Source organism: Rhopilema esculentum, chromosome 6 (genome assembly GCF_057945365.1).
Source record: "Rhopilema esculentum isolate cy_ngs chromosome 6, ASM5794536v1, whole genome shotgun sequence".
Classification (NCBI taxonomy): Eukaryota; Metazoa; Cnidaria; class Scyphozoa; order Rhizostomeae; family Rhizostomatidae; genus Rhopilema; species Rhopilema esculentum.
In genome coordinates this window covers 5,247,474-5,259,964 of record NC_142820.1, presented here as the reverse complement: position 1 = coordinate 5,259,964, position 12,491 = coordinate 5,247,474, and the positions used below count along the sequence as shown (strand labels likewise).

Here is a 12,491-nt window from a genome sequence, read left to right as displayed (position 1 = left end):
GAAAATTGTCCACAGTTCTTTTTTCTACAAATATTTATTACTGACATTGTTTACCATCACATTGTTTATTCATGTTTATTTATTCATCACATCACATGACATTGTTTATCATGAGATGAAGGAATCATGGGGAACAAAGTTGATAGTGAAATTTTAAAGAGAATTGAATTCAATCCCTTTTACAATTGGCAGTGGAGAGTAGGAAAATAACGGGTTTTTTGGGTAGTCAAACGGGGTAGAAAATATCATCAATACACCCCCAGAAACGATGAAAACCCCTTCTTTCGTTGAAAAACATTACTGACTTTGGGCATCATCTGTAGTGATGTATTGGTGGTTTTTGTTTGATCTATCAGATGATTTCTACACAGTTTAAAAAGACTAGAGAGCGTCAGCAGGAGCCCTATCTATTTTTCAAGAAGACAAGAATTAGAAATTTAGATGAGACAATTTTATTTCAGCCTTGCAACTGAAATAGGTTTAAAGAGAGGGTGTGAGTTTTAACGGTTGCTGGTATACAATCAGAACCTTTTCAGTTGCAAGCGTTTAGCAGGAGAAGAGCTATACGAACTTTGCTGGTTAAAGGATAACGAAGGGGATGATTGCCAAAATCTTTGATAGTCAAGACTTCAATGCATATAGATAAAAATTGTTTCAGTTTAATTTGCGCCCCCAGGAGGGATACTCCCTACTTTTCTATACAGGGTCCAAGTCAATAGTTAGGGGACTGAGATTTGAGAAAAAAAGTAAATTTGGGGTCTTAGAAGTGAAAAAAGGACTCAATATTTGAGGTTTTTCAAAACTGTTACTTAATATCTTTCAAAACTGTAACTTAATATCTTTCAAAACTGTAACTCAATATCTTTCAAAACTGTAACTTAATATTTGGGGTCAACAAAACATTACTGACGTGGACCCCGTATAGAAAAGTAATGAGTACTCCTCTTGGGTGCGTCCATAAGAAATTTCCATTTATCCCCACAAACTTAATGCATTTCTTGCTCGAAAGCAAGAATAAATTCCAAATTTTGATAGGATAAATCGAACGAAAATTCCAACCTCAAAAACATAACCAGATGATTCTATACAAATATTTTCAAGAGCCCCTTTTTGGAAATTTCAAGGAAATGGCCGGAAGTGTAAGTGCTGCCAGATAACACGACTATGTGGACTATGTGCTCAAGATAACAGGCAAGGCGAGTTGGAACTTGAGACTGAGGATCGTCATGCCAGTTCCTCGTGACGTTTAAATCTATTTAAATTTACTTTGAAGGCTAGGGTCCTAAGGGTCTCAGTTCCAACCAATAATTTTTACGACTCCATCCTCATCATGGCAAGCAGACCTGAAAGCAAATGCGGCGAGAAGGTAGATGCAAAAGATCAGCTTGTAACGGAACTAAAAAAGCTTGAAAAAGACATAAGCAAAGAGCTGCACAATGTGATGTCGTTTTGGCTGACAAACTCCCATGATAGGGAAAATGGTGGTTTTTATAACTGCCTTGGAGAAGACGGTTCTGTGTATGATAAATACAAATACGTTTGGATGTTGGGAAGACAAATCTGGACATACTGCCGTCTCTATAACGAGACAGAAAAATATCATAAAAAGGAGATTGTCGATGTTGCAAAGCAAGGAGCAGAGTTTCTTCGCAGAAACGGTAAACGAAGTGACAATAGGTGCTACTTCTGCCTCACAGCTGATGGGAAACCAGTCAAGTTGCAGAGGACCATCTTTTCTGAGTGCTTTTACGTCATGGCCATGTCCGAACTGGCAAGAGCGACAAATGATGCCAGTTACAAGGTACTTATCCCACTAATTATGATACGTCATAGCTACCTCGCCTTGCGCGGAAGCTGTTGACCACTAGCAATTGTACAGTTGTCTATACAATGCTTACATGATCGCATTTCATTAGGCCTTTTGGTCATAGTCATGTTTGGGGCTCGGGGAGTACCTTAACATGTTTGAAGGTATGGGGACGTGCCATAATTTAGAGGTACTTTTTTCTGAAAAGTGTGGAATTACTTATCGGTATCAGTTTTTGGGGCAAGGGGGCGGGCTTGAATAAAAGGGCATTTGAAAAATTTATTCCCAGCTACCAACAATTTTTTCGTAACTGTCATTTTCTGTCGGTATCTCAAAAATCGGCTAAATTTTGGCATAAGAAGTGTCGTCATAAATAAGGCAATACAGTCAGAATTTTATATGTATCTCATGGATTTCTTACAAAAGGCAACTTTAGACCCCCCCCTTGCCCCTCCTATCAAAAGGCAACAGGGGCGGTTGACTCCCCGCGCTCCCCCCTCTCCGGCATCCCTGGATATGGGTACCATTTGAAGAAACATGCAATATTATGGGTACCATTTTGAGAAAATATTGCAAAATCATTAGGAGGGAGAATTAGCATTAACAAATTGAATGTCCAGCTAGAAATTAAAGTATGAAATATGCGTAATATTAGGATTTGCGGCAAATGACATACAAAATTTGTTTGATGGTTTTGCTATGTTTTGAAAAATGTTCCTTGACTGGCGGAATTATGGGTATCGTTTTTTCAGACATGGGCGGAATTATGGGTCGAAATATTTTATCCAAAATGGCAAAGGCTTAGTTACCCTCCCTCCGGACTGGAAAATCTTTGTCTGTCAGTGGGCAGAAGTCATTTTTGTTTAGGGGCGCTAAACTTTGGAATAACCTAGATTTCGAAGCTAAGAAGGCAACATCTCGTAGAAAATCTAAAACTTTGCTCTAAAAATGTTTCGCTTTGTTTGTTTTGTTTTGATATCAAACATTGCGAGGGTAGGGTGGGTTAGAAGTGGTTGGGTAGCGTTTCTTATGATCTATTGTAACCTTTAACTTTATTCTATTTTATGTTAGTTTCTCTTTTAGTTTTTATACATGGCCTCTTGTAAACCAGCATTCCTGAATGGGCTACCATGCTCAAATAATTGAAAATGAAAATGAAAGAATAAAGTGTCGACGCTGGAGTACTCACGGGTGCACAATAGTCGGGGGAAGAGTCGGAAAACGCCGTGCTACTTCATAATAATCATTTGGGTCATAGTAATGTTCGGGGAGACTAAAATTTTTTCGTGAATTTCAAGCTCGGGTTGGGAGAATTTTAAAGAAGATTCAATGAACAGGCGTGTTGGAAGAAAACTCTTGTTTTATAGTATTTTACATATTGAAATAACTTTTTCTTGACGTATTTTTCTTAAACTTCAAGCCATCATTTTTAAGCGAAGATAATTTGTCACGATGATATCCGTTTTAGAGAATATAGGCTGTACTGCAACAAAAATCACAACATTCAACCTCGACCAAAAACATGCTTGCATAAAGCTGCACGCAGTTTTACAATGATAGTTATTTCGAGTTAATAGTAGACTCCGCCTTAAGTCGCATTAAATGTTGCCTGAAAATGTAAATTTGTGACTTTTTGCTGAGCGTGACTGTAAACAGAGCTAAATTGAATATTTTGGATATTTGGGATAAGATATTATGCGACTGTAACTAAAGTGTTTGCTGTAACCAGCAGAGTGACTTTAAAATGAGTGATGCAGATGGTTTGAATATAGTTTGTCCATTCTGGCTGTTACTTAGACATGGAATGGGGAATTGAGGAATGGAATCGGGGAATATTCACGCTTTAGTAAAGTTATGAATTTCACTCTTACCAATACATCGTTCCATCGTTCCTATCGTCACATTTTTAAAATAATTTTTAAGAACTATTACATTGATAACAATCATTATAATAACGATTTGATAATTATGATAACAAAGGAACTAAATTTATGTTTTTCCAAAAAAGGCAGAAGCAGTTGCCGTCATGAAAAGCATTATCAATTGGTATGAGAGCGGGGAACTCCCCGATGGTCATTTGCCGCTCGAAGGCGCAACCCCGGTAAATGCTCTGAGTGGGCCAATGATGATGCTTGGAATAACAAATCAGGTTTGCTATTGCTTTCCCGAATTCAACGACGAATTTAGAGATTTCAAAACCAGAGCCGTAAAAATGATTTTGCAACATTTACAACAGGACGGAGAGGTCGTTCTAGAGAATGTATCTGTGAATGGAAGTGAAATTGAAGGTTCGGCAGGGAGGCTGATGAATCCAGGACATGCACTCGAGGCTGGCTGGTTTTTGCTCGAGTACGCTGAGGAAACTGGAGACGAGCAGCTCAAGAGTGTCGCTATCGAGAAGTTTATTAAATTGCCATTCAAAACGGGCTGGGACAAAGTGCACGGCGGGCTGTTCTACTTTCTTGATGCAGATGGTTTGTCCCCTGTTCAACTCGAATGGAACATGAAACTATGGTGGCCAGTCTGTGAGGCAATGATCGCGTTTCTCATGGCGTTTAAATATACCCACGACAAGCAGTTCTTAGAAACATTCAAGAAGGCTCTAGAATATGCTTTCCAGCACTTCAGAGATGTTGTGCACGGAGAATGGTACGGATACCTGGATCAGCGTGGCTCTGTCACGCACAATTTTAAAGGTGGTCCATTCAAGGGATGCTTTCATGTACCCAGGACTTTGCATATGTGTGGAAAAATGTTGGCAGAAATCATCCAGAAACTTCAATCTTGAAACAGCAGTTGAATAACTTGCATTCAACATATTGTATGCAGATCAAAATAACATGAAAACATAATGATTAATATGATGGCATTTTAGTTTAATTTACATAAAATATGATAGAATGTTGGTTGGGTATTAAGATTTTTCACATTGTTTTCCAGAAAGGATGCGTAATTTTTCGTGTAGTCAATTCATTCTTTAAAATGTTGTTTGTATTTAATTCATGCTGAAGAATGCTCAGTATCCAAAATTGGATGTTCAATTTCTCACTGCTAAGCTATAGAGAGAGATAGGTCTTATTGAGACGGTACACATTGCTTGTATTCTCTTAATGCAAACATGCACGATATTGCAAATTAAATACACTACACCTTCCCAATTATAATTATTTAACACAATTATTCCATTCAATTTTGCAACACAGCATATTATAGTTTTTAAACCATTTTGACTGTTGAGTGCTATAAATAGTTAGGCTAGTATAATGATTATACAAAACTGCGAAAAGGAGCTCCGTTACACGAGTCACTGATAATATCAATCAATCTAACATCTAATTAATGAGTGCGACAACTCTGTGATAACGTCTTTTAATCCATCGCATAAATGCCAACAAAGAACTTCTGCATGTTCAGTTCAGCAAATGGCACTCTTATCATTATTATCAAAAAAAATAGCAGTCATTAATTAGATGTTTGATTGCATTATTATCAAAGATACGAATTACTATGCATTAATGCAGGCCCATCACGATAGGGGGGCGTGAGGAGTGACACCCCCCCCCCTCGGAAAAAATTGCATTGCAAAAACGAAAGTTTTTTTGCATCTAAGGGTGCTAGGTTGACAAATTTCAAAACTTGTCGGTAAAAAAGGATGGCCCATCCACTTTATCGGCGATGTGTCCTGCATTAATAAGCAATTTTTGTTGGGTTGCCTCAAGAGTACTGCTAGGATCCTTTATTGTTCATAATCTTTATTGATCATAATTTTAATTTAATCATCATGCCTTTGTCTGAAGTGAGGACAGTGATGAAATTTGCTAATCCAAAAACAGAAGTACGACTTTAATGCTGAATCGTCTTAGTTACGCGCTCTATAGGAATATTGAGATCATAGTCAATAAAATAATCTATTGACTATGATGAAACATCCTAGAAAATACCTTGCCTTTTTTTGAATGCTACTATTTTTTGGGTAGCTTTGGGCTTGGGAAAAGAACTTTGGATATCAATGCTAAACAAAGAGCAACATAAATTTTGACACATAGTACTTTAGCCAGAAGAAGAAGACTTTAGCCAGTAATGAAATTGTCTTGGGCAATGTAATTTGTCAATTAATTTACAGGACCTATTATGCGGTTGGTCATCGTTCTCAGAAACATATGAAATATTCTATCATTCGAATACATGTTGGACTGGTTGATTTGACCATTCTCCGTGTTATGTCTTTGTGCAATGTTAGTCTTATAGTGAAAAACAAAGTCAAGAAAAGTGCTGATCTTCCTCTGCCTAGCGAGCTTTATTACTGAAGGATTTCTAAGAAACCAACAAGAGTGATGTAATCAGAGTAAGCAAGCAATTTTGGGCTGCTGTTTTAGACAGATAATTGCTGAAGGTATCGCTCTATAAAGGAATAGAGAAAACTGCAAAAATAAGTACTATGATTTTAGAACACAGGTCGAACATATCATCAGCATTTCGACAAGGTCTTCATGCATTCATATATAAAATTTATGTAGTATTCTATTCATATACAAAAATAAATTATATAAAGTTATAATTCCAAATTAAATCGTTGGCAATCAGTATTCATAAAGAGACAGCCCATCTTTCATAACATAACGACCGCTGTTCATAATGAAACTAAACATCGCATTCTTTTGGCTCTGCTTACAGTGTGCACGGTAATAAAATAAATTGAGAAGATTCTTACCTAAAGGGAATGCGGAAGGAATTTATTCATACATTGCAGTTTTTTTTATCTTGAAAAACTCCGCGAGTGAAATTGATACCACCAAATTTATTCGAAAGCAATGTATTTGGCTCATTATCCAAAGTTTCAGAAATTGTTAGATGTCGAAGTAAGCTTAAGAGATTTCAAATTGAAGATAGTACTGTTTTTTCTTCTTGAATGCTTATGCCAATACTTGAAATATACGTCAATACAGCTTTGTAATAGCACATACTTTTAAAACAAGCATAAAATATCTCTCTTTAATAAATCTTAGTTTACAGCCATAGGGAGTTTGGCATAATAATACACAAATCAATTCAAGACTTGAATTTTGATAAGCGAGTTAGGATGGAAAAGTGTTACCCAGAACAATCTTTGCAATCAAATTCGCCGCAAATCCAAATTTTATACTTAATATCATTTTCAAACTTTATATTGCTAGAAAATCTAAGATACAAACATAGAAATCTGAAAAATTTCATCCTGACTTAAAAGTATGGTGGTTAATTATTAATTATTCAAGATCATAAAGAGTCCTACAATGAAGAGGCCTTTTGAAAAATTACTCAAAACTTGAGGCATCGCAGGGTACCAAGCAAATTTGAAAGGGCTCAAGTCAGGGGGTGGGGGGGGGGGCAGAATAAATTCTTTACACCTACCACACCTTTAGTATACAAAACCTTTAACTATCTGTACTTTATCTCAAGCAACACAATAATGCATCTTAGTTATTTTCCACAAAAAATGTAATAATGGAATTATTTGAAATGAAATGAATAATATCCAATCAATTCAGCTCAAGGTCATGACTGTAAAATTTCTAAAAAAATGTTCTCAACTAACCCTCTTTCCCGATAAATGAAATGTACCATGCTGCCTTTGATTTGGTAATACTAGAAACTTTTTAGCCCCACAGTTTGCTCCACTGGCTCTGGTGGCAATCACCACATTGCCTTCTGCTGTTTGCAAATGTCAATAGAGTTGCCCGTAAACATTTTAAATATGCTTCAATTTTATAATGTTTACCGATAAGTTTTTGTCAAGGATATAAAACTTACAAATATCTTCCTGCCAAAAAAAAGTTTGTTGAATATAACTCAGAGATAAGCAATGTTTCTTTATCATGATACTGTTACATATGATCAATGTCACCATTTGAACTTGAACCTGATGATGCTGAATCCTTTTTAACATTGCCTTGCATAACGGGTGCAGTGCTTTTTATCGATTCTTTTCCCTTGCCATGAATTTGCTTGCTTACCAGCCTTGCATAGATGCATCCTTTTTCCAAAAGCTCTTCATGTGTCCCTTGCTCCATTAAACGCCCCTTTTCAATAACTAATATCTTATTTGCAATTTCAATTGTGCTCAGCCTATGGGCAACAACAATGACAGTCCGATTTGCAAGATTCCTATTGATTGCTTCTTGTACTAAATTCTCACTGTCTGCATCTAATGCACTTGTTGCCTCATCTAGTATCAGTACAGAAGGATTCCGAATGAGTGCTCTTGCAATAGCTACTCTTTGCTTCTGACCACCTGACAATTGGACTCCTTTTTCACCAGTTTGGGTGTCATAGCCTTCTGGCATATCCACAATAAACTGGTGAGCATTTGCCTGTTTGGCAACCTCCTGTATTCTTTCTTTATCAACATTTTCTATCCCATATGCAATATTGTCAGCTATAGATCGAGCAAAGAGTGTTGGCTCCTGTGCCACAAGAGCAACTCTGCTGTGTAAAAAACTGTGGTCATAATTCTGCACTGGCATGCCATCAATCAGAATTTCACCTAGCTGGGCTTCATAAAAGTGTTCTAGCAGCTTGACAACTGTACTTTTGCCTCCCCCACTAGGTCCAACAAGAGCAATGATTTCTCCAGGGTTAACAGCAAATGAAAAATTCTCTAAAACAGGTATGTCAGATCTTGATGGATATGAAAAGCTAACATTCTTGAACTCTATGTTGCCTTTAAAGTCAGTTGGCTTGAGCTTACCATTATTTCCGATTTTTGGTTGTCTTTCAATGTAAGCAAAAACTTTGTGAGAGGAACCAACAGCTTCCATCAGACTGGTGTAAACATTACCAACATCCTCAATACAGCCACTTAAATCAAAATTATAAAACGAGAATGAAACAAGGTTACCCCCACTTAGATCACCACGCATAACCAAGTGTCCTCCGTAAAACAGCACCAGAACCTCCATGGCCAGAAAACAAACCTCTGTACATGAAACATATCCCCCAAAAGCAATTGCCTCTTTGACCTTCAGCTTGAAAGTGTCCTGTAATCTTTTGTCATAAAGTCTTCCCTCAACAGTTTCTGCAGCAAAGCTCCTAACTGTCCTGATAGAGGATATTGACTCTTCGGCTGTTTCATTTGCAAGTGCCAAAGAGTCTTGGACTTGCTTGGACAACTTCTCATAATATTCACCATAGGCCTCTGAAATCATCACAAGTATTGGTGTTCCAACCAATGTAATAATAGTAAGTTTCCATGATAGCTTAGCCATGAATATTAAGATGCCAATGATTCTGACAACATTTCTAAGAAATACATTCATGTTTAATGAAATCTGATCTCCCATTTTAGTTGTATCAGATGTAAGGCGGGAAATTATAGCTCCAGTTTTTCTTGTATCAAAAAAGCCAATCTCCTGTTGCATGACATGTTGAAACAGAAAACCTTGTATTCTTGTAGTGAATCTGGCCATTACATAAGTGAATGTCGCACCACGCAAACCAGTTGCAACACTGGCTGCAAATGCCACAGTGGCCATCAGAACTATATACTTCTTGAACATTGGATATGACTTTTGGATTGCAATAGCATCAATAACTTGACCAGCAAAGAATGGCAAAAATATTTCACATATGGATGCAATTAGAAGAAAAATAAAACCAAGAAGCAAAAATGGAGCATCTGGTTTTGAGTATTTAAGCAGTTTCCATATACTTGAATTGACTGACTTATTCTTTGGTTGAAAAGTCTTGTCATCTTTTTCTTCATCATTGCTTTCTTCTTCTGAGTCACTAGCGCTAGAATTGCTGGAAGAATCTAACAAACTCTCCTTTTCACTTTCAGAGCACTCTTCATTTTGTATATTAACATTGGATCTCCCCAACCTTGGAAGAAACTTGATACTTATCAATAAAGACCACTGACAGAGAAGAAGCAAATTTGATACAGCAGCAAAGCAAAATAGAGCTTTTATTGCGAAACCTTTCTCAAGTTCTTTTTTGCTGTCTTCAGCAAAGTACAACAGCTTAATGGCAACTGGCAGGCAAAGTCCCACAGAAATATTCACAGCAGTTCTTCTAAACTGTTTCAGTCGTTGAATTCCCTCGTTTCTGCTTCTCAGAATGCCAATAACTACTCCCGTTATTAAACAAACCCTTAGAATGCTTAAGTATAGCAAATCCACTACATCCTTGCCAAACGAATAATCTTGAATCTGGATTTTCAAACCTTTCTCTTTGGTTGCAAAATAAGCTAAAACCGAGTTCAAACCGATATCAAACGCAATGATCACAGCTACACAGCACAGCTTCGCTAAATTCTTCATCGTCACTTCTGATCTCTAGTTGTGTAAAAACGTTCCGAGTTCTAGGCCAATGTTCTTTGACTTTGTTATTTACCTTTTTTGCTGCAAATACCAGATGGAGTTTAGTCTCTATACAACTATAAATCACACCTTTTTCAATTCCTCCTTTGAATTTGCGCTCAGGACTTCAAAGTAGTTTGAAACCCGATTTGAGCCCTCGTGGCAAACCAAACTCCTTACCCCTCGTTGACTTCACCATCGTGATTTCACACAAGTGGTGCAATTCTTGCTGCACAATGAGGTCATTATACAGCAGCAACAACATCACGAACGTCCATTGAACCATTTTCAATTGAAAAATTTCCTCTTTCGTCTTCGAATTCACAGACTGGCCTACGGTTTGAAAACAGCTATCATGGTGGAAAGCATACCATTTGGATCTGTTGCAGAGGTCATGGAGTCGAGATACCAAGAGGCAGCTATCATATTGCCAGGGCCACCGGTGCAGATTTTAGCTCAACGAGCAGCCCCAACGATTGTGCTAAAAGCTATGCAGCAAACTCGAGGGAAATTCTACTTCGAATGCAAAACTGTAACTGGTACGAGGGTTTGAAATTTGTTTGCTCAATTTTGATATCTTCCGTTTGTATTCAGCAAAGGGTAACACCGGGTTTCTGCGTGGAGATCAAGGGGGTGTTGTCGAATCCCAACGCAAGTTTGGAAGTGAGAGGGGCGTCTGTAAATAACAAAAGTTTTGGGTAAAGCAACCTTCGTGAAAAACCCAGTTTCTTCCCTATTTCCATACCAGCAAAGCCATCAATGAGATATTTCTATACCTTGTAATAATTATTTCAATTGATGTTTTCTTAGCTCGATCTCTTTGAAAAATTACCTAGACTGACAAACAAATAGTAGTTCGTAAAAGAAGACAAATTGTAAATGAAAAGTAAACTAAAAAAAGAAGAAAAAGTGCGATATACTCAAGATGGAAATTCGCATTAATGCCAGTGACAGCTTGAGGAAGATTTACTTATCAAAGGCGTGAATGTCCCATACATTTGTTAATAACCTGTGTTATTTTCTAATTTATTTCATTCAACCAAAAATAACAACAATTATTTAGTAGCTAATTAAAATCACTTATAAGAGTCTTTCGAACAGTAGTACTAGTCAGTTTAGCATTTTGCGAATAAACATCAGCATGTCAAACATAAATCAATTAACAAAGAGTACGAAAAGAAAAAATATCATCAACTTAACACAAGATTGCTAAAGCTAATAACTAGCTAAAAAATGAAAACCTATACATAAGTTTGACATCAAGTAAAATGAAAAATCACCACTACAGTACAGATGCTCTGATATCCTTAGGGGAGGGGTGGGAGGGAATTATTATCTGCAAAATAGCTATCGACGTGTGAACTTAAAATTTCATTGGTCTGTACCATTTATACTGACACAACTTCACGTGTAAAACAACTTGAAATCACTATCACGCTTGCGACACAACTCTATTGTAACCTTCTTAAAGACTCTATTCTCTTTCTTTCTCCTGGGACTAAACAAATTCAGTTAGAAAACATTAAGACTCTGCGGGGGACACGTTGTAAATAACAAAGATTTTATTTTTTATTTCTGTGTTGTATATAAAGGGATTTATTAAATCGAGGTTGGGGGAGGCTTTCGTGGATAGGATTTGGATTGTTGTATTGCTTGAATGTAAATGGTTTTGTTTATCGATTGGAATACGAACGCCTGTACGGAATTAAAATTGGATATGTCTCGAGAATATACTTTGGATATCGTTTTGTAATCGTTTATATCGGAATCTAGATTGCAGATTCAGTGTTTCCTAATATGACTGATTGAGAGAACCTTGGAATCATAACCAGTTTGTTTTCCTCTTGTTTATCTTGAACTGAAATTATCGTATGGGAACATTGCTCGGTTTAACTATTTGGCAATGTTACCCATCAACCTGCGCATTGAGCTGCACCAGCTGAACTGGGGCGTCCCAATGATTCTAGAGCGTATAATGCATTTTATTATGATAATAATCATCATAACCATTACAGTTAAATTCCCGTTTCGAACAGGCGGGTACATGCAACTTGGATGGGCTGACTTGGACTTCAAAGCCATCATTAACGAAGGAAAAGGTGCTGGTGATGACGCTCACTCGTGGGCCTACGACGGTTTACGGTGCTTGAAGTGGCATTCTAACAAGAAAGAAGGGTTTGGCAAAAAGTGGAAAGCTGGTGACGTAATAGGCGCAGCAGTTGATCTGGATGGCTCACCTTCGGTCAGTTTCTCACTGAATGGCGACTGGGCGGATATGGGGGTTGCATTTGACGGACTTAGACCAAGAGGGGCTGTGTACCCTTGTATAACGTTGCTCAGGGGAGAAA

At 37.4% G+C, this 12,491-nt stretch overlaps 3 protein-coding genes across 3 annotated transcripts in view; 2 read left to right on the top strand and 1 right to left on the bottom strand.

Annotated features, from left to right (window-relative positions):
* The first annotated feature begins 1,330 nt into the window (after nt 1-1,330).
* LOC135686707 (N-acylglucosamine 2-epimerase) lies at nt 1,331-4,750 on the top strand. The gene is made up of 2 exons (XM_065202999.2): nt 1,331-1,801; nt 3,816-4,750. The coding sequence occupies exons 1-2, from the start codon at nt 1,331-1,333 to the stop codon at nt 4,593-4,595; spliced, it is 1,251 nt and encodes a 416-aa protein (XP_065059071.2). The 3' UTR covers nt 4,596-4,750.
* Nucleotides 4,034-10,388, bottom strand: LOC135686244 (ABC-type oligopeptide transporter ABCB9-like). Its single transcript, XM_089108988.1, has one exon. The coding sequence runs from the start codon at nt 10,102-10,104 to the stop codon at nt 7,672-7,674; it is 2,433 nt and encodes an 810-aa protein (XP_088965114.1). The 5' UTR covers nt 10,105-10,388; the 3' UTR covers nt 4,034-7,671.
* A 153-nt stretch (nt 10,389-10,541) lies between these two features.
* Nucleotides 10,542-12,491, top strand: part of LOC135686704 (acyl-coenzyme A thioesterase 11) — a 93,557-nt gene continuing 91,607 nt past the window's right edge. The window contains exon 1 of the mRNA XM_089108989.1: nt 10,542-10,682. The gene's annotated coding sequence lies outside the window, so the exon portion shown is untranslated. The remainder of the gene's footprint in view (nt 10,683-12,491) is intronic.

Coding starts and splice junctions, on each gene's coding strand:
- LOC135686707 (XM_065202999.2), top strand. CDS start 1,331: ATGGCAAGCAGACCTGAAAGCAAATGCGGCGAGAAGGTAGATGCAAAA. Junction 1,802..3,815: donor CAAATGATGCCAGTTACAAG/GTACTTATCCCA, acceptor TTTCCAAAAAAG/GCAGAAGCAGTTGCCGTCAT.
- LOC135686244 (XM_089108988.1), bottom strand. CDS start 10,104: ATGAAGAATTTAGCGAAGCTGTGCTGTGTAGCTGTGATCATTGCGTTT.